General features: G+C 34.5%; 2 protein-coding genes across 6 annotated transcripts in view; one reads left to right on the top strand and one right to left on the bottom strand.

The window, feature by feature from the left end:
* Positions 1 to 20911, top strand: part of LOC111054230 (histone acetyltransferase p300) — a 68731-nt gene extending 47820 nt beyond the window's left edge. For 4 of the 5 annotated variants that reach the window (XM_039421612.1, XM_039421615.1, XM_039421614.1 and 1 more), the window contains 6 exons: positions 9377 to 9619; positions 11022 to 11126; positions 11538 to 11738; positions 14635 to 14811; positions 15676 to 15800; positions 16256 to 20911. In XM_039421612.1, the coding sequence (XP_039277546.1) occupies positions 9377 to 9619; positions 11022 to 11126; positions 11538 to 11738; positions 14635 to 14811; positions 15676 to 15800; positions 16256 to 16748 (1344 nt within the window). In that variant the 3' untranslated portion in view covers positions 16749 to 20911. The remainder of the gene's footprint in view (positions 1 to 9376; positions 9620 to 11021; positions 11127 to 11537; positions 11739 to 14634; positions 14812 to 15675; positions 15801 to 16255) is intronic. The other variant, XM_039421613.1, reaches the window with a different exon arrangement.
* LOC111061263 lies at positions 3509 to 5070 on the bottom strand. The gene is made up of 2 exons (XM_022348960.2): positions 3726 to 5070; positions 3509 to 3583 (listed from the first exon to the last, which is right to left on the bottom strand). The coding sequence occupies exons 1-2, from the start codon at positions 4980 to 4982 to the stop codon at positions 3566 to 3568; spliced, it is 1275 nt and encodes a 424-aa protein (XP_022204652.2). The 5' UTR covers positions 4983 to 5070; the 3' UTR covers positions 3509 to 3565.
* Positions 20912 to 22853: the final 1942 nt, after the last annotated feature.

The following is a 22853-nucleotide window of genomic DNA, read 5'->3' as shown; positions in this document are numbered from 1 at the left end:
ATTCTAGTTGATTTATGTGTATGTCTTTGTCTTTTGTGTAGCCTATAGCTCTATGTCTATATGTGGACCATTTAGATTTTTTTACAAGTTCCAGGTCCCCCTGATTATGTTGATAGTGGATGCTCATCAATCTATCTTAGCATAAAAATGAAAAATCATAATTTTATCGATAAACTGATCTTGATAGCAAACAATAAGTAAGAAAAATCATAAAGTTACAGACAGATACATAGCGTGAGCATGTTACATATTATTTGTTTCCATGCAGTAGTAAAATGAACAAGAGTCTGTTATTTAATTTAGATATAACGTCTTTCGAATTATTAATTTGTATTCTCATTAGGTACTAAATTTATTGCCAATTAGAATATTCAAAAAATATTACAAAATCTTGATAATATGACATATCATTATAAATATAATTAAATAAACATAATTACTCATACATATACTTGAATAAAATCTAAATAAAATATAAAATCTAGGCATCACCAGCAAAAAGAAAATCTTTGCCCGCTGGTGAGTTGAAAACAGTAAAAGAAAAACATAATATTTCGAAATAATGCAGAAAGTTACGGTTGAATTTAACTAATAATTACAATAGAAACTTTATAACAGCAGAATCATAAAAAATCAAACAAATACTGTGCAGAGAAAAGACTATAAAATGAAAATAAGATAATTAAAATTAAATTGCTATATTTAAGGTAAAGAAATATTTCCTCTTAATCCACTCATTGACGCTCTTTTTACTAATATTATTATTCGTTCCCATGCAGTAGTAAAATAAACAAGTCTTCAATTATTTAGATTCAACTTAATACGAATTAATAATTATTTGTATTATTCTCATTATAGCCCAGTCAATAAAGGTTTTGTGTCGGAACTAATTAGTGAAAAGCTGAAACTTTACCCAATGTTATATTGGTATGAGAGAAGTTTGTACACAAAAGTCCCCAAAGTTCCCCCTCTTGCTTCCCCCCCCCACCCCCCTTTGAAGTTGGAAAAAACAGGTAGTTACTACAAACGCGATATCTCAGGTACCAATCATCGGATAGAGTTGATTTTTTTTTCAAATGGTTGGTAATATAATAGTCTAGAATAATGATTCTATTCACTTTCACGATAAACCCAACAGTTATCCTGATAAAAATAAATATATCTAAAAAAATTGCATTTTTACAACTAAATTTTTTATTATTTCTCAATTAACTTTCTTGTATGCCATTTTATCGAGAAAAGCCTCCAACAAAGGTTATAGATCTATTCTGTCTCAATCCAACGATGTATAATTTAGCATACCAACGATAAGAAATATTGCGTTAGGAGGGGGAATAGCAACGCGCTACGCTTTGACGCGACCCTTCATTATCATCATTATTATTGCATGTTATATGATTAACACATTCACTCGGACGGAAAATCTTTCTTCAGTTGTTTTATATGTATTTTTGGGCGCTTAGCTCAATTTGATACTACCAAGCTCATTAAACCATGAAGAAGGGGGATAGAGGGGGTCCCTCAACCCCCAAAATTAGATCTCAGTGTTTGGCAGTAGAAGCATTTCAAAAGCATATAAAGAGAGCCAGTTTTGGTTCGGGGGATTATTCCTAACCCTCATTTAGGGTTGTTCCATCATCCACCACCTATGGACCCGCCGTGTCCCGGACTGGCTCAAACGGCAGGTGTCAAACACCATCACGGACCGCCCACCCACCACTTAAATTAATATTCACACTATATACAATAGTCATTCTCTCAAAATCACTCTCCTCTTTTTCCTTCTCCTCCCCTCCTCCTCTTCTTTCTCTTCTCCTCCCCTCCTCCTCTTCTTCCTCTTCTCTTCTTCCTCCTCCTCCTCATTTCCTTTTCTTCTTCTTCTTCTTCTTCTTCTTCTTCTTCTTCTTCTTCTTCTTCTTCTTCTCTTCTTCTTCTTCTTCTTCTTCTCTCTTCTTCTCTTCTTCTCTCTTCTTCTTCTTCTTCTTCTTCTCTTCTTCTTCTTCTCTCTTCTTCTTCTCTCTTCTTCTTCTCTTCTTCTTCTTCTTCTTCTTCTTCTTCTTCTTCTTCTCTTCTTCTTCTTCTTTTCTTCTTCTTCTTTTCTTCTTCTTCTTCTTCTCTTTCTTCTTTTCTTCTTCTCTTCTTCTTCTTCTTTTCTTCTTCTTCTTCTTCTTCTTCTCTTCTTCTCTTCTTCTTCTTCTCTTCCTTCTTTTACTGTTCTTGACATCCAATTCAATCTCGTGATCAATAATTTCATCAATATTAGGACTATTTTCGCAAGAAAGACCATCACAGTGCTCACACATGGCAGAGCAATCAAGTCCCACTTTCCGACACCACAATATTTAAGACATGATGTCTTACAGCTACAAGACACAAGGTGCAGAAGGTCATCAGGTGCAAAGGGTTGGTGCTTTGTACCGGTTTTAAACTTTTCTTGTGATCACCATTTTTCTTCACCATTTCCATCTTCCAGCCCCAATCTGTAGCATCCATTCTATTTCCAAGCCATGTCTGCACTTGCAAATACACTCTAAATATATGTTGATGTGCAGCTTCAGACGTTGGAGGAAGCTTAGCAAGATCAAAATTAGATCTGAGTTTTGATTTTCTTGCTAGTTTTGTAAACATGAAGTAACGTGCTTCATTGAGGCTTGTGTGCTTTTTCTGGCCATACAAATTCAGAATAAAATCTCCCATTTCTTTTCAGTTCTTCTTTAGATGAATTTTCACAAATGAACACTGATGCTTGTCTTTGAGCTTCTTCTGATTTTTGAACAATTTCTAAAGATTTTATTTTTCCAAGGCCGAAAAAAGAAGAAGTTGTATCACAGCCTGTTATTGCATAAGCAAACAGTAAAAGCTTCCTTGTATTTTTCACCTTATCTATTATCTTTGAAATGCTGTAGAACACTTTTCCATGCAATCTTCCTGTTATCTGTTTGCAGAAGTAGATTTCTTGATTCTCAGGGGCAAGAGCTATCAACAGTATCAACAAATCAGTGTCTGTACCATACAACATAACAGTTTTGTGTCTCTTCAGCTCCTCTATTCCAGTCGTCACAATGGAAATATCAGCATCGTCTTTTGCAACAATTGTATTGATATTTGAACTTATAAGCTCTTCAGAAACTGAAAATATAAGCTTCTTCTTGTTTCTTCTGTTGCCTAAAAATCTTCCTTTGATGTTAAGCATTTTGTGTTCCTATCAAAATCTATGTCATTTGAGGATTTTTTTGCTGCTCTTCTATTCTGCTCTTCTTGTTTAGTTGTACAGTCTTCTGGATAGCCATCAAATACAACCGTTACATTTTCTCCAAAGTTTTCTACAACATATTTTCGATAAATGTGTATGATATTTCCATAAGTGGAGTCTTGTGGCCAGGGAACATAATGAAGGAGAAATCCTCCATCAATAATCACACATAAATTTGTTTGATCAATTTCTTCTTCCTCTATTACAGCATCTTGAAACACTTTCAGGATAGATGATTTGTTCCTTTTCTTAGTGAAACATTGTCGAAGAGAGATGGTGGATGTGAAGACAGTTCATATTCAAGATACAATTTCAATTTTTGAGAGCTATCACACACACAGAGTATTCTATTGAAGAGCTGTTGAGAGTTGACTGGTATTTCTTTGGATCTGACTTTAACTAATTTGTGTGCTAGTTGGGTCTTAACCATGTCCTTTCTTTTTAATGTCAGTTTCCCAAATGATTTTCCTACCATTGTCTTCATAGCAGCACAACCTATGTCATAGGCTTGGTCACAGTTGACTGACTCATCACTGATGAAACCAGATGATAATGAAACTAGCTCTCCAGATTCCTTATTTAATGGATTGTGTTGTCTGAACCATGTGGTGAACTTATCAATATCAGCTTGGTCTCTGAGTTTTCTTGACTTTCTCAGCTCAACATGTTGTTCACTGTAGGTAATAGAAATGTCTAAGAACTCCTCTAATGCTTCATTAATCTTTATGAAGTATGGTGTCCCAAGAATCCATTTATTCACAGTACTTTCATTCATTCCCCTTCCATGAGTGAGTCCTCCTACAGATTTCATTGGCCTCATCAGACATTGCTCTATGCACATGTCTGTCCATGTTCCTGACCAGTATCTTGTTGTTCTTTTCACAGTAAAATATCCCTTGTTGATGAAAAGATCTAATTCTTTTTCAGAGAGTTTTTCAGTTATTTTGGTCATTTCTTGGGCATAAATATGTGCAGACTTTGCATAAGGCAAGTGGCCTGATGCATGGAAATATGGAAGCATATCTGTTGTGCATTTTAAATGCATAATCCAATCTCCTGTCCTCTCAGCATACACAAAATTAAGAGCTAAATCTATAGTGTGAAAAAGCTGCAGCCACAACTTAGCTGTCCTGCTTGTCTTTTCAATGGTTTTCATACATTCATCCAATTGATTGAGTTTTTCTAATAGCAAGGGGTTCTCTAATGCATGTTTTGTTGACATTTCTCCTGAAATAATTTTTCTACATACTTCATCAACTTCATCAAAACAGTGTTGGATATCAGGAAACTGCTCTCTAGCAATGTTCATTAGAGCTGCTACTGTTAGTGTAAATGCTCGAAGACATCTGTCATAAGCATGCCCATTCATCATATGACTTACTGTAGCTTTTCCATACACTGTGCCCCAGAGATCTTCTAGACCACTTCCTTCCATAATCTTCCCAATAGCTCCCATATAAGACATCAGTAAATGAAATCCTCCCAAACGGACAACAGTTTTCGATATTTTACTGTCTTTATCAGAGGCACCTACTATATCCATAGCTTTTAAGAAAAGAGGCTGATCAAATGTAACAATACAGGTTTGATTTTGTTTCTTACTTTGGTCAGCTGCAAAAAGCAATGCTGTGTAGATGGTTGACATATTGCTGAGATCCAAATTAATAAATGGTACTGCCATAATGTATGTTGTTTGACATTCTGCTGAGTTTGTCATTAGGTTGGTCATAAATCCACTCCACCCAGGCTGTGAGTGTACATGAGAAAGCCATACGAAGTTGAGGGGATGCAAATATTCTGAAGGTAAACATGACACACTTCCAATTTCTTTCAGTTTATCCAAGTCTTCAATGATCATGTTAGACAGACCAGCATTTCTTTTCTTCATTGGATACACATACTCACGAATACTTTCAATGTTTTGAAATGATCCACTTGAAATCCTCTTCACAGTAGTTTGAGTTTGGACACAAGAACCTGGTGTGATGCACTGAATGCCTCCCATGGAATGAAAAGTTCCTAGTCCATCTAAGGTTCGAATATTTACGTCGGCATTGCCAAAAACGTGTTGAAGAAATCCATCAGGTTCAATAATTGGGGAGCCAGCACTGATTAGTGACGTTATGTAAGTCGAAGCTTCGTTGTATGATGCACACACTCCCATTGAAGACAACATGTTTATTAAATGTTTAGAACCATACAGTCGATGTAAAGTCAAAGCTAGGCTTGTCTGTATAGGTGAAAGGAATGATCTTGGTCTCACAGCAGATATTATAGCATGACTTATAACAATACATTTCTTATTGACTTTTTGTGATTCAATTGAATTCCTCTTCTTTGTAACCTGTGACATGAACATTTCAAGAGTCTCGGGGATGAGATTTTTTCCACCTGATTTAATTGTTTCCAAATCTGGATACGAATTGAAGTCATAGGTTTTCCTTTGTATGTCTTCTCTTATTATTGAGGCAGCAGCTGAAACAATCCTCTTCTTCTCTTCTTCTAGATCAAGAACCCTGTTTCTATACCAATTGTCCACAATTTATGCACATTGTCAGTAAGCAGAAAACATTCTTTTTACCAGAAACATTTGTTAATGTTAGTCTCTCTTTGAAATGCTCTTGGAGAAGCTTTCCTAAGTGTTTGTCAGAATAAGCAGCATCATCATCAGCTAAAGATTTAAAAATATCCTGAACTTCTTTTATAGTATATTGGCACTCATCATTGTTTTCTATATAGTTACATACTTTGGTAAATGTAGAACTAATTTGGTTTGAGGTCTACCTTTTTGTGTTTCAATCGGTTTAGATTTAGTAAATTCTGTGTAGCAATGTTTGTGATAGCGCGCTTCTGCTGCTACTAAGTCTATTGCACTTAGAAGTCGGGCTTTTACATTTTCACCCCATATGTCACTCCTAACGTTGCACTTTTGTAAAAAACTTTCTTTGAACTCGATCGTCGTTACTTCGTGAAATGGTTTTCTATATTGAGTTGGAATTTTAGAGCTGTAATTTGCTGATTTTCCACAAATAAAACAACACAACTTGAAATCAAAATTGTCCTGATGGGTTCTACGAGTAACTCCAGTGGTTGATGTACTGGGTTCATTTTGTTCATCTAGTGTCTTTATAGCTGCTTGAATACTCGAAGGTCTTGTGTATTGTTGCCTACATAACTTGTGTAATTTAATAGTACTCTTTCCTCGTAGTTTTTCATGTAAACTGTCTCTTCTTTTTTTGCTGGCTTCAGAAATAGCATTGATTCCATTCTTTACAACTACAATATTGTCATCTAGTTTGTTACCACAAATTAAACAATTTAAGTCCGATTCATCCATCACTAATTGTTTCAAACTTGTTTGGAGTAACAGGAGCACATCACGCCGAACTGATATTTCTACAAAACTATATTTTTGTGTGTAATCACTCAGAAGGGATCACAAATAAATAAATTCATAATCGAACTGTGTGAAAAAATTGTCACCATCAATGCACTAACTACGAAAAATCTACCACGTGTTTCACTATGAAAAATTACGAAAAATCTACCACGTGTTTCACTATGAAAAATTACGAAAAATCTACCATGTGCTTCACTACGAAAAATTACGAAAAATCTACCACGTGTTTCACTACGAAAAATTACGAAAAATCTACCACGTGCTTCACTACGAAAAATTACGAAAAATCTACCACGTGCTTCACAACGAAAAATTACGAAAAATCTACCACCTGCTTCACTACGAAAAGTCTACCACGCACGTCCGAACTTGGCAAACTTCCCTCTGAAACTGACATGAGGGATGAGAATGCCACTCATACGAGAATGCAAAGAACGAGTTTCTTTTCTTTATTTAGCAACAAAAACAATATTGAGAGGAGCAACGTTAGCGCCGCACCCCTACTGCCCGGCCCAGCCATAATAATAGATGTCATCTATTTCTATGGGCCCAGCTCACCACTGTATTGTCAAAATGTAGCATACAAAATACTTAGTCTTTTGTATATAATATAGTTATATGTATATAGTTATGCTATGAGCCTCACTCTGCATTTGTATCTTCAAAAATATCCATATTATGCATTCTATACAACATCTAGTCACAATGGTTCTCTTAAACTCTAAAAATATAATTTTATGAACTTAAAGCCACAAAAACAAGCTACTTTTCTATTGAACATAAAAACTATTCTATCAATCTGAACTATGAGTATTGAAGAATAAAATATAACTGAGAATCTCTCGTTTTTCAAATAGACGCATGGCTTGTGCGAGCTTGATGTGAGGGGACCGCGTAGCTCGTAGCGTAAAAGTGTAGCGCGTTGCTATTTCCCCCTCCCAGAGCGACATTTCCGATTTTTTGTAAGCAAGATTTATATCGTTGGATTGAGAAAGAATAGATCTTAAACTTTCATTCATAGTTTTTTTCGATAAAATTGCTTACAAATAAGTAAATTGGGAAACAAAAATGAGTCTAGTTGAAAAAAGTTCATTTTTTTAGATGTTTTTGTTTATATCAGGATAACTATCATTTTTATCGTGAAAAAGCATAGATCCATTATTGTAGACCATTATATTAGCAACCTTTCTAAAAAAAATTCAACTCTATTCGATGATTGTTTACTGAGATATCGAGCTTCTAGTAAACATCGACATTTTAACTTAAAAAGGGGGTGGGGGGAGAAGCAAGAGGGGTAGGGTCGGGGACTTTTGTAGGGGAACTTCTCTTATACTAATGTAACATTGGGCAAAGTTTCAGCTTTTCACTAATTAGTTCCGACAAATGCCTATTTTTTGCCTTCATTGACTGGGCTATTAGGTACTAAATGATTATAAAAGCGTTTCAAAACGCTTAATTGGTGACCCCGCACAAAACAAATCTTAAGACTCTATTGCATTAAAGCCTGTTAAATCTTAACCGTGATTAATTGCAAGAGAAGCCTTCTCTGATTGGCTCTCGTAGCATTAAGCCATGATTAAAATTTAAAAGGCTTTTGTGCAACCGGGTCTTGAGATTTGCTTTGTGCGGCGTCACCAATTTAGCGTTTTAAAACGCTAATATTTTATAATCATTTAGTATCTAATGAGAATAATACAAATAATTATTAATTCGAAGGAAGTTAAATCAAAGACTTGTTTATTTCACTACTGCATGGGAACGAATAATATGTAACATGGTCAAGCATGTATCTGTCTGTAACTTTATAGTTTTTCTTTCTTATTGTTTTTTATCAAGATAAGTTTATTGATAAGATTATGATTTTTCATCTTCATGGGAAGATAGATTGATGAGCATCCATTACCAACATAATCAGGGGATCTGGAATTTGTAAAAAAAATCTAAATGATCCACATGCAGACATTGAGCTATAGCAGGACTTCCTATATACCGGACCTGCGCCTACAAAAAAAAAAAAAAAAAATGGCCGCCGTGTGTGGTGATTGCATTGATATTTTAAACGGGAACTAGACGAACTGAGATTTCGACAAACTGAGACGCTCTCTAACAACTGATTAGTGATTTTTTCTTAGTAGGAATTTCTATAAGACCACCACATACGGCGGCCACGTTTTTTCTAGGCTCAGGTCCGGTAGTATATAGGAGGTCCTGGCTACAGGCTACAAGAAAGACAAAGACTTACAAATAAATCTTATTAATCTTCAGATAGATCAAAAAGAGTATACACCAAGAAGCAAATAATAAATACAAAATCATAAATCTGTTTTTAATATTAATGGTTCGTATCAAATTAATAATTAATCTCATTAGGCTACTGTAATAAATGGGAAATTAATATAAACTAGAAAAATATATTTTTACTTTACTTATTGTAAATTTATTGTTACCTACTACATTAAATTGTAAATAATATTGTAGCCTACTACTAAAAAAAGATTATTGTACAACTCATGTTCCAGCAGTGAGTTCTGTAAATCGTAAGGATACTTTCGGATTGTTTGAAGATTTAGACAACTTGATCATGACAGTTTGATCAGTGTAACACAACTCAAGTAAAAAATAGATTGTCTTTGTAAATACTGTAATTTAGTTGGAAAAATGTAATATCTAAATGATAAATGTAATATGTAATATTGTTTGAACACGATTGTTTTGCTTTGCAGCCAATTGAAGACCCTGACCCATTGATGAACTGTGACCTGATGGACGGACGTGAAGCTTTCCTTAGGATGGCGCGCGAGAGGCACTACGAGTTCTCGTCGCTGCGGCGAGCCAAGTTCTCGTCAATGGCCATGCTCTACGAGCTGCACAATCACAACCAGCGCCAGGGCCAGGGCCAGGGCCAGGACACCTGTAATCATTGCAAGCGACATGTCGAGACGCGTTACCATTGCACTGTCTGTCATGTAAGTTGATCTACATTATTTATTTATTTATTTATTTACATGAAGTTACTTCTGCTTCCCTCACTAATCCAACTTTCCAACCTTCATTAAGTTGTAATGTTACAGTTTGTCACATTGTATCGAAGTATGGATGGTAATGTCGATATTTGGTATCAATTATCATATCGATTAGTTGCTTTAAGCTGGGTTTTCGTTTGTGCGTAAATGCCGTCGTCGACCACGACAGGAAGAGAATCTCAGATTGGGTAGATTTCAATTTATCTGAATAACCTAAAGGATTAAGTTTTAATGGGATTAAGTTTAAGTTTAAGGATTAAGTTTAAAATTATTAGGTTATTTTTGGGGGAGGTTGAGTAGATTTCAATTTGTCTGAATAACCTAAAGGATCAAGTTTTAATGGGATTAAGTTTAAGGATTAAGTTTAAAATTATTAGGTTATTTTTGGGGGAGGTTGAGTTTATACTTTTTATAATTATGGCATTATTTTTATATTATTAGAAATGTTTTGATTCTTGAAATAATAAGCACATAGCATATATCGTCGTCGACTGCGGAAGTTTACACCCAAACGAAAATGCACCTTTACTGGTGAACAGCTTTTTTGTCTGGTTAAATAACTTATTTGGTTAGAAAATATAAAATTATCTATTTATTTTATTATTCATTCATTTATTTGATTATAATAATTATGTAATCATTTTATTGAAATGTTAGAATTTGAGAATCTTCAGTTTGAAATAATTTAGTAAATTTGATAAATTGATAAGATATAAGTTGATATTTTAAAACAATATTATGTATATTTTCTGATACAGAATATCTATTTAAATTGAAAATTGAATTTATTGAAAAAGTTCTAATATTTATAATTTGAAGTTAGTAATTTTTGAAGATAATATAATTCTAATTTGTTTCACATTTTATCGAGGTGGCATTGAAATATGAGGTTAAGTGCCGGTTGCACAAAAGCCGGTTAAATTTCAATCGAGATTAATTCCACAGACTTATCAAAAAGGCCTTCTTTGATTGGTTCTTGTGAAATTGATCAGGTGCGGTCTGAAAACTCTGAAATCAGACCTGAGCCAGCCAAGTCACTTGATATTATATTATATATTTTTAGTCGAGTAGTTTTTCAAAGTTGATGTTAATTTTTAAGCTAGAGTAGTAGATAGTTGATTTTACGTGAAGTGATGTCCTCGTTATCATGGCAGTGAAGAAAGATAGGAGAACAGCATTTCCGATTATCTGCCTTACCACTGCCTTCTATCGTGTTGAAATACTGTACCTGATAATTATGTTCGCAATATTTTATGAAACTAAAATTCAAACTTAGTTTATTTTTTTTAGATTTTTCTAATTGAGGGGACAATTGAATAATAGTATTTATTTAAATGTTTTACAGGGTTACAATTTGTGTGTACAATGCTACGAGAAAGAAGGCCATCCTCATAAAATGGAGAAACTTGGTTTGGAGTTGGACGTTGGCTCTTCTCCAGCCGATCCACAGGTAAGGTCTTCCTATTATCTCAATTCCGTGGCGCTATTCGTTTTCAATTGAAATGTCAAATGTGGTGTTTAATATTTTTCCATTGTGAGAATAATTCAACATACACTTTAATATCAGTTGTTATTAATATTTGCTTAAAATCATGCTTGATAGTAATGCCGCAGGTCTTCAGTTGGCGCCTTTAGTGATTGAACTGTTATAACAAATAGAGATAAATTTTCACAGTTGTGAAACTCTTATGGAGTAAGAGTTTCTTCTCCATAATAGAAAATACTGCAAACTAAGGTTTGCACAGACTATAGTTATCATATCTAAAGCATATCTATGGTTCATATCTATGCTTAAATGTATTCTGCCGCTCTTCGTGGAAAAAGTATTGGAGATGTACAAATGTGTATTGTGGTGTTGCAGGAGGCGAGAAAGCATTCTATCGAACAATGCATCCAGATGCTGGTGCACGCTTTTCATTGCAAGGATGCCAACTGCTGTCGGCCAGGCTGTCAGAGGATGACGAGGATCATTCAGCATACGAATAAGTGCAAAAACAGGGACAATTGCGCTATTTGCATCCAACTCATCTCTCTTTGTTGTCATCATGCTAGGTACTGTCAGGTGAGATTTCAACTTTTCCGTTTTGCAGATTTATTAGAACAAATCGTATCAATCAAGAACGAAATATTTCTGGTGGTGTAACTGTATAGTGCGTTAGTAATATTCCACATTTTTACATAGTACCTTATTAATCAATTCAATTATTAATTGAAACAGAGTGGCTCATTCATAAATCTATTTAATTTTTTTTTTTTGATCAAATCTTGCTGTTGAAGCTCAGTGCTCTAAAGCTGATAAGGTCCTATCTCTGTGGTCGGTCACATCAAGTGATTGACTGGAATGGTGAGGTATCTGATCCTTTGGCTGCGAGGAGGCATGGAGTTCCTCAAGGCTCTGTTTTGGGACCACTTGTATTCATTATATCTATAAATGATCTGTACTATTCTTTGAATGGAGGAGTTGAATGTTTGTAGATGGCACCTCACTTTTTGCAAGTGGTTGAAGTCTGGAAGTAGCTGAGTCTACTTGAGGGAGATTTATGATACGGCGAAAAGGCGTCCTTGTCGTGCAATGCACTTGCAAAATGGAACACCTTGCTAGTATAACTAACACCCATCCACAAATCTGGTGCTATGAATATAATCGGGAATTTGCTATTTTGAATTCAGCAAGCAAGGTATTTGAGTATATAATTTATAGTAAAGTATTCAATCACGTAAAGCCTGTAATTTCCCCTTTTCAACATGGGTTCATGCCTTCACGATCAACACTTACTAATTTGCTGCAGTTTTCCCAATCTGTGTCCTGTGAGCTAGATGTACAAGGTCGCATTGATGCAATTTATGTAGATTATAAAAAAACATTTGATACGGTGTATTTCACAGTACTTTTAAATAAGATTAGAGGTTTCTGACTATCTGAGAATCTGATTACATTTTTGTAAACGTTATCTCTTTGATAGAAAATCTTATGTATTGTTCTACAATCAAAGATCTCTTGATTTCACCAACACATCAGGTGTCTAAATCAGGGTGTCAAATCTTGGCCCATTATTGTTTTTATTACTAATAAACTCTTTTCAACTTTTTCTTATTTTTTGTATGTACATTTTTTCATAGTATAACCCATCAAGTGCGATAATATTTTCTTTTTTTATTGTAGGCCTACTGTTATGCTATCAGATATGTCATTAAGAGTCGTACTGGAATTTGTCTATGAGCCTTTCTTTTTTTTGTATTTAATAAACATATACATCTATAAACTGTAGAATCTTTTAACGACATGGAACAATGCTTTGAGAGAATGGTGTTAAAACTGTAATGTATCCAAATGAAACGGTACAGTTTGGACATATAAGCGTCCATTCTTGAGGAAGGACACCTTTCTCATTAACACTCAATCGTAAAACAACTTGCAATGTGACTTTCATAAGTTTTGCCAAAGTAGTTTAAACATATTAGGCTGGCCACTAACGGTAGAAGATGCATGATAAACACATCACGTCATTCATTATTACGTCATCACAGCCAAAGTTTTCGTGCAAAAAAATTTGAAATTAGGTTTTCGTATCTCCGTTTTTGTTGTTATTTTATTATTTTTCTATCATTATAATTTGTAATTTTCCAGTTGTTTACATGTTAGAAGCCACTCGCTGATGACAAAACATGCATGATGAAAATGTGTGCTCATGATAAATAAACATGCATGTTCTACCGTCAGTGGCCTGCCTTATTATCTTTTATGAATTGGACTAGCAGGTACCCCGTGCTCCGCAAGGGTTTATTTTAAAACTTTACAAACTGAAAACTTGACGTGATAAAATATTCGAAAATTGAAAATAGGCATATAACCATCCTCGGAGAATCATAAACTAAGAATCTATATGCAAAATTTCAAGTAGTTCAGACTTGATGATGCGTCAAACATAATATTCCTATTCCGTACAAGCCAGTTCTTTCCTTTATTATTAGTATAGATACGGTAACTGAAGAAAACATAATACTTTGAAAACTCATAGTATCATATTGATTTTTCTTCAATATAATTTTAGTATAGATTAGATCCTCCTCAATTTGAATCAGGCAGCCTTTTGCTTCCCCAATTCCAAACAAAATACCTACAAATTCGTTTCAATCCTAATTTGTGTCTAATAGTAGGCCAGCATTATAACTGAAAAATATCAATTATTACGGTACTAACTTTATTATGATCTATTCATGCATTTCTTATGAATTCCAATGACACAGCATGAAACCCCATGTCCATTTCATTTGTACTGGTTGCAAAATTTTACATAGAATAATTAATTGATGAAATGATCAATCTTAATGAAAACAACTTCCTCCAAAAAATAATTTATAAATAATACGTTTCGAGGGAAAAAGTAAGTACAAAAAAAACGGAAGAATCGGGATTCGAACCGAGGAACACTCGCGCCGTAACCGAGTACTCTACCGCTAGACCACGGTTGCGTTCAAAATATGAAGCCTTGTACTAACTTTATAACTTCCTTACTTATAAACAATCACATTTTACAACAATGTAAGCTATTCTGTGTAAAATTTCATGCCCCTTGAATGGACGTTGAACATTAATTCTAAAAAATCTAGAAAGAAAATTGAAATTTGGGGTTCGAAGTGCACGATTTTTATATTTTTATAATCTATGTGCAAAATTTGGAGATCTAAATCATTACCGTTTTTCCTGTGTGCAATCCACAAGTTAACATGTTTTGATGTGAACAAACAAACACAACCCTACTCTTTTTTATTATGTAGATGGCACAACCTTGTGGAGGCCTATACTCGGTGACCGGCGTAGAATACAAAACAAACAAAACACTACACAAAAATTGACTGTTTGAATAAATATTCAAGTAGTAAATTTATTTTGTCTTAGTGATTTGAAGCATTGTGAGTTTTGGAACAAATTTGAAGTTGTTATATGATTGTTGTAGGAGGTGACGAAGTGCCCGGTGCCGTACTGTTGGGACATCAAGCAGAAGATAAAGAAGCAGCCACAGCAACCTGCGGCTCTGCCCTCTTCCGCCCCTGCCCCTGCCCCCGCCGCCTCCCCCGCTATCGGCCACACGCAGAAGCCGCCCGCCAACGTACTCCACGTTGTCAAAGAGGAGGTAAGTCAGTCAATTGTAGTTCGATAAATAAGTTGGAAATCGGTTGAAATTTTTGAAAAAATATTTTAGGAACTTTTATTTTTCACAATAATTATGTATAAAGACTGAAAAGCATTTGAGCGTTCAAATCCAACAATTGAATAAAGAACAGTTTTGGGCTTCAAGCCTGTTGTTCCTTGAAGAAGTTTTCTGAATATATTTTTTTGTGATGTGAAATTAACCATACTCTGAATATTTAATTAAACTAAATTTGGGAATAGAAGAAGTCTTGGGCTACCGCCTGTTTCTTTTTTCATTCCGCTATTGTGTTTCAACGTATTAATAATTATTAATACATGAAAATTAATAATTATTATAATAAAATGGTCCATTAGACCTAATATATAAGTGTCCTAGAACCTTGAACTAATAGAGTATTTTTTTTTCATTCAATGAACCACAGCAAAAAAATTGAGAATGATTGAACAAACTTCAACCTTTTATACATAAAAGATAGAATTTGCCTTCCGACTCTACTGTTACACTGTTATAGTAACATTATGAAACACATGAACAAATATAAAAAAGGATAATTGAGATAAACGGCCTGAAATGCTTCATGATAGTGGCTCCCACTGCTTCAAAAACAAACAAATCAAACTGTTCATTTCTAAAAAAAAAATCCATTATTTTTTACAGACTGATATGTGGCCCCAAGTATTGCAATACTGCAACACTGTCTTATGTTGTTTTGTATTACTGTTTTACTATTATTAATGTATATATTAATGTTCTACTATTGTTAATGTTTTTTTTTACTGTTATTAATGTCTATTACCTACTGTTATTTGTATTGGTGATATGTGCTGATGTTGTGATTGACAGGTGCAGGAAGAGTCGGCTCGGCAGCAGGGCAAGACTGCCCCCTCGGTGCCACAGGTGTTGCCCCCGCGACAGATGCACATGTTGCCTAGACCACCGGTCATGTCCATGGACCAGTCGCAACCAAGGCTAGTCACATTCATTAAAGAAACAACACTAAGATATCTCAGAGTAGATTGAAATGCTACCAGCATGCGAATAGAATGGAGGAAGACAGGTTACCAAAATTAGAAGTAAATTTGAGTGGGTTTTGTCGGTGGGGAGTCCATTGCGAGAAGGTCCCACTTGGCCTGAATTGATGCTCAACTAAAGAGAGACCGAGGGCGTCCAACGAGAAGATGGATGGATATAAGGTTCGGAACAGGCAGATATGTCTAAACCCTGAAATTGAATTGAATTGAATAATTGACTATAGAGTTAGGACTCTAGGTTCTCTTTGCCACACAACCCTATGAAATTTATAAAAATAAATCAGTTTACAAAATAACAATTTTTAAAATTTTATACTTGCTAATTGTAAACACAATCGTTGTACGTTGTACGTAATGGAATGAGTGATGTGGTTATATTGTTGTGTTTGCAGGTGTCCAGGGAACGCGAAGATGCAGCCGAATGCCGGCCTGAAGCAGCAGACGCCTCAGCCGGCCGGCGGCGGGGGGAGAGGAACAGCAGGAGGGCAGCCGCAACCGGAGCACAACTGGCCGCTTGCGATGCAACAGCTGCGGCAATTATTCCAGAGCAATCCCCAGCTCATGGCTGCATGCAGCAAGCAGCCTCAACAGCAGCCCCAGCAGCAGAAGAAATGCATGATGAAGCACAATACAGCAGCAATGGAGCAACAACAGAGCTGTCCAGCTGGGTACGGCACCCCCCAGCAGAGGCTGCCTGCCATGCGTGGTGGCTACCCGGGCCAGAGTGCGTGCGGCTACGCGGTGGCGGGGGGCGATGTCAACCAGCAGCAGCAGATGATGATGCGGTCGCCGCCCCCCATTCGCAGGCTGGCACCCCTTGCCCCTCCTGACCCCAACGTCCTCACGCCTGTGGACCAGTTGTCCAAGGTTGTTGAACAGTTGTAGTTTCGTGCAGCCTTCTAGCGAACTGCTGCACAGTGTGTGATAGGGCTTGGCCGCCCGCCCCTCTCCTACCAAATAATTAGGCCAATCGTGCTTCAGTACATACAAACTGATGATAGCACGCACTACTTGTCGATTCTACTTGAAAGTCATCGTCACTGCTCCATGTTTGTGTTGTAGAAAGCTGGGTGCGTCGTGTAAAGTCAATGTATATTTTAACAAATAAGCATAATATTTTTATATTTTGATAAGACAAAATGCAAAGACTTGTTGACTAGTAAGTTGAATTTGGTTTTACGTATGTATATTATGAAAATATTGTTCTATTCAAGACTTCTAGACTTTGCTAAAGTAATGATAACTATTTTTGAAAAGAACTACTATGAAAACGACTTGTTCGTGAAGTACCTTAGTGTCATAGTATCGCAGTGTTCAGCTAAATGAGCAATAATATTAATATTATTCGATTCAGATATTTTTTTATTTGTTAGCGAAAAAGCTAGGAGTCCTTCTGTTGAGTTCTGATTGTGAAATACGATTTTCGAATCAATATTTTCTTCAAGTTACTTTATTATTAGTTTTCTCTTTTTCATTCCGGTACTTCATAATCATAATATTGTATAGAGCTATCATTTTCCTATTTCATAAGCATAATAGACATGGAATTTGGTCCTAAAACTTGTCGAGATCATGCATTTCTAAATTTCATAACAGGTTGAATTGGTTGAAAAGATTTCAACTTACTGTACGGAATTTCTCATACTATTATTATTAAATTACGAAGAAAATATTCTATTCGAATAAAATGGACTAATAGATCTAGCATTTTTATTCGAATATTTTTCAAATAATTGTTTAATCTGAATACATAATCTTGTTCATTTAGCCGATTAGTCGTCAAAGCAATATTCACAATTAAGTTGATAGAAGTTGTTGTTTCATTAGGGTAATGTCATTCAACGATTGATGTTGTTTAAGTTATCATTTTCAACTATTATACATTATTGATATTTTCCATGATGTTAGCAAGTTTTTTTGGTCAAATCAAATCTAATATTTTGGTAACGGAGCTTTTCGAGTTGTGAAATGTGTCAAAATGCTCCTGTAATCTTGCTAAAATCCAGATAAAGTATAATGTATAGATAATGTATTTAACTTTTTAATTATAATCGAAATAAACATTAAATATTAGCTCTTATTTGGTGCCTGTGTGAGTGTGTGTGTTGATGTGTGTGAGGGATTATAATACGTTGTTATCATGTAGTAGTGAAAATGGACACTTGCTGTGGACTTTGGACATGTAGCTCTCTAGTGCCTTTCAAATGACAGACGTGCATTCAGGCTGTGTATCTCTTTTTGTTGTTTACAACAGTACCCATTTTTGCTAGAGGTTACCTCTTTATATTTCATACTCTTAAAGCCTGATAATTCTTATAAGTTCTACAAAATTATTTATCTGTAGATTATCGACAAAATAACTAAGTAATAATGTTTAATGCTATGAGATCAACTTCAGTTCAAATTATAAATGTTTCAAATAATTTACGTTTTACCACATTTCTTTTCTTGATTGATTACTATCTCAATTATTGAATAAACGTCGAAAACAACTGGAAGACCTTGGCTCTCTTTGGGCTATAATTGCCAATTACATTCAATAGGTACCCACTATTGCATCCCACTTGAGTTTCTTTATTCCTGCTGATTGAAAGGTTTTTACACGTACAGCCGCGAAACCTAAATTCATGTGTTGCTCCTCTCATAGAGTTCATTTTTTCATTAATCAAAATTAACCTTTTTGGAAGGATGTGGCTCGCCGGAATAGGAATCCAACAAAGCTATTACATTTTAGTAACAATTCTTTGGAGCCTCAACATTAACAAATTTCCACTGTATATTTTTATGTTGTGAAATTGATTCCTGTGTGATTGATTTCTGTGTGATTCCTCTTGATGCTACATGTCTTATATAGTTTCATTTGCTATCTTTATTATTAATTTATTGCAGCAGTATTATCGATTCAAATCAAACTACTCTATCACAGAGTGTCCAAACACTTTGCCAGTTTAGTTGAATATTTGATTTTTTGTGGTTTGTGAATAAGGTGAGGTTTTGTAAAGATAGCCGCTCAATGTACAGATGTTAAGATATTCCAAAGATTACATAATAGAAATAGATAAATTTTTAAGTGAATAATGCGAATTTATTCTAAAAACCTTTGTGATTGTTGAAATTGAATTTTTCACTTTCATACGAACAAATTACTGTTTATTAATCTCTAAATTTAGAGTGTGATTGAAACATGGACCGTTAAATAAGGATATAATTATTATATGAATATTAATAGGCCTAAGGCTAATCGTGCTTCAGTACATACAAAGTGATGATAGCACGCACTTCTTGTTGATTCTCTCTTCATTATTAAAGTCATCGCCATTGCATCATGTTTGTGTTGTAGAAAGCTGGCTAAAAAGTGCATCGTGTAATGTCAATGTATTTTTTAACAAACAAGATTATTAAAGCATAATATTTTTATATTTTGATAAGACAAAATGCAAAGACTTGTTGACTAGTAAGTTGAATTTGGTTTTACGTATGTATATTATGAAAATATTGTTCTATTCAAGACTTCTAGACTTTGTTAAAGTAATGATAACTATTTTTGAAAAGAACTAATATAAAAACGACTTGTTCGTGAAGTACCTTAGTGTTATAGTATCGCATTGTTCAGCTAAATGAGCAATAATATTAATATTATTTGATTCAGATATTTTTTTATTTGTTAGCGAAAAAGCTAGGAGTCCTTCTGTTGAGTTCTGATTGTGAAATACGATTCTCGAATCAATATTTTCTTCAAGTTACTTTATTATTAGTTTTCTCTTTTCCATTCCGGTACTTCGTAATCATAATGTATAGAATTAACATTTTCCTATTTCATAAGCATAATAGACATGGAATTTCGTCCTAAAACTTGTAAAAATCATGCATTTCTAAATTTCATGACAGTTTGAATTGGTTGAAAAGACTTCAACTCACTGTACGGAATTTCTCATACAATTATTATTGAATTACGAAGAAAATATCCTATCCTAATAAAATGGACTAATAGATCTAGCATTTTTATTCGAATATTTTTCATTTTAAGTTGATAGAAGTTGTTGTATCATTAGGGTAATGTCATTCAACGATCGATGTTGGTTGAATGATCATTTTCAACTATTTTACATTATTGATATTTTCCAGTATGTGTTAGAGAGTTTTTTTGTCAAATCAAATTTAATATTTTGATAACGGAACTTTTCGAGTTGTGAAATGTTTCAAAATGGTCCTGCAATCTTGCTAAGATCCGGTTAAAGTATACATAATTTACTTCACTTTTTTAATATAATCGAAATAAACATTAAATATTGGTTTCTTTATTGTTTAAGAATTTTGTAACGAGTGTTTCTATATAAACTCGTCTCATGTATACATCTATAATTTGGATTTTGGTGATTTATTGAACGAGGACCAAAATTGGAGCTCTGATCTGGTGCCTGTGTGTATGTGTTGATGTGTGTGAGTATAATAGGTTGCCATCATGTAGTAGTGAAAATGGACACTTGCTGTGGACTGTGGACATGTAGCTCTCAAGTGCCTCTCAAATGACAGACGTGCATTCAGTCTGTGAATCTCTTTTTGTTGTTTACAACAGTACCCATTTTTGCTAGAGGTTACCTCTTTATATTTCTTACTCTTAAAGCCTGATAATTCTTATAAGTTCTACAACATTATTTATCTGTAGATTATCCACAAAATAACTCAGTAATAATGTTTAATGTTATGAGATCAACTTCAGTTCAAATTATAAATGTTTTAAATAATTTACCATAATAGTTTTACCACATTTCTTTTCTTGATTGATTACTATCTCAATTATTCAATAAACGTCGAAAACAACTGGTAGACCTTGATTTTACAGTGATTGAAACATGGACCGTCCAATAAGGATATGAATATAATAATTAGGAAAACTGTTGTGTGAACAAAATTTGAAAGATAAATATTTTGGTAATAATCTATGTATATCTATGTACTTTTGTCTTTTTGTTGTAATAGAAATTGTGATCCTTCTCAGATCATTTTGATGATTTTATAAAATAAATATTTGAAGAGTTACAAGTTAATATAAAAGATGAATCATTTTGTCAACTCCCTCCGTCCAGGCTTAGTTGAATTCCTCATCAATAGCTCTATGTTGTGGCTCTGAAATGAGGAATATGGAAATTTTGATAATTATTAGGATCAATTCATGTGGGTTTTAGTTTGTGCGCGACAGCGACAGGCATTGTTGTGGGGTGAGATTCATTTTGTCCAAATTTCAAATGTGCTAAAAACAGCTGATCAAATAACTTTTTGCTATTATTTGTGTTTATTTTTTTAAATTATCAAAACATTTCGAATAATATTCTTTTTTTCATACCCTTTTTGCCGTTAAGCGTCGGGTTCCTTCAACCATTCTCTAAACTTTATACGATCCTGTGCCATTCTCTTTACTTCATTCATCGTTTTTCCTCTTCCAGCAGCTATACTCTCTACATACTGATTCCATTGCAGTGGTGGTCGTCCCCTGCCTCGTTTTCCTTCCGGTCTTGCCTCCATAACCAGCCTTGCCTTTCGTTCATCACTCATCCGAGCTACATGGCCATACCATCCTAGGGTTTTTCGTTGAACAGTGGTAATCAGTTCCTCCTGTTTTAATGTTTCTCTGATCACACTATTTCTCACTCTTTTGGTTTTTCCAACCACCCTCCTTAGGTATCTCATTTCTGAGAAGGTAATTCTACTCTTCTGCTTTTCTATCATTGTGAGGCATTCTGTTCCATAGAGTAGAACTGGCTTAAATATTGACTCGTTTATCCTTATTTTAGTTCCCTGGCTTATTTCTCGTTTACCCAGGATGTTTCTGCTAAGCTGCTGAAACACTTGGTTGGCTTTCCTTACTGTTTATCTCTTCATAAACTTTCCTATCTGCAGAGGTTAATGCTCCAAAATATTCATAGTTGTTCACCCTTTCCAATATTTCACCATCCCATGTTATATCCAACTCCACATTCTCCTGATTCTTTGATACTATCTATCATCACTTTACTCTTCTCAATGTTGATAAACATTCCCTTATCTCTTATCGCACTACACCATTCTGTTACAGCATTTTGTAGATCTCTTTGAGTGTTAGCTATTAGCAAGGTATCGTATGCATTTCGAATAATATCGAATTATTAATTCCCCCGTCAGCATGTCACCTACTGGAATGGTAGGTTCCATCCTGTAGGAACCTTACACGACAGAGTATCACCTTGCTCGCTTGCGTCAAGTGATCACCCCGTCAGCATATCACCTTCTCAAATAGCAGGTGATATCCTATTATAATTAATGTCCTATCAAATGTTATCATATATTCATCGATTAGGAAGTCATTCCCATAAAAAGCCAGAGAATTTTCGCCTCATAATTTATTTATTTACAATACAAATAACACTAATGTAATAACATTGAAAGATAAAATAATAAGGTAGTCCTTGTGTTATTTTTCTTCCAAATTTATAGGTGACAAAGTCCAAGATAAGGTTAGAATTTCACGTGTACAATTGTATATCTTGTTTCCGTTTTTCGAAAAAAAATGTTCCATATAAAAGTTGTAGCTCAATTTAAGACATTCATAATGGTTTATTTTATGTCATACTTTTTTCAATGTACTATAATCTTAATTGTCCAGCTAATCTCGTTTCCCAAGCTTGAACTTGCTCTTTTGGGGAAGTAGTTCCTAATGTTTCATTGTCTAGAATAATTTATCTTTATTGCATTGCATATTGTATAGTTCATTGCTTTCTTTTGTAATGTCATAATGATCTATCTTGTAGTTAGTTGCAGGGGTTTTGAGAAGCTGAAGATTTCAAGAAATCAATCCTCTTTACATAGTTCAAGCCACTTTTCAATCAAACGGAATGGTTGAGTTTGAATTTCAAAGAAGCTTGAAGAAAATAAAATTCCCTACTGTTCTAGTCTAAGTGGATGTTTTTTCCTTGTATTAATCTCCAGTTAGGGAAAACCTCCTTTCCCTATACT

The sequence above is a fragment of the Nilaparvata lugens genome, chromosome 2 (assembly GCF_014356525.2).
Source record: "Nilaparvata lugens isolate BPH chromosome 2, ASM1435652v1, whole genome shotgun sequence".
Lineage (NCBI taxonomy): Eukaryota > Metazoa > Arthropoda > Insecta > Hemiptera > Delphacidae > Nilaparvata > Nilaparvata lugens.
The sequence above is the reverse complement of the archived record's forward strand: the minus strand, read 5'-3'. Positions and strand labels throughout refer to the sequence as shown.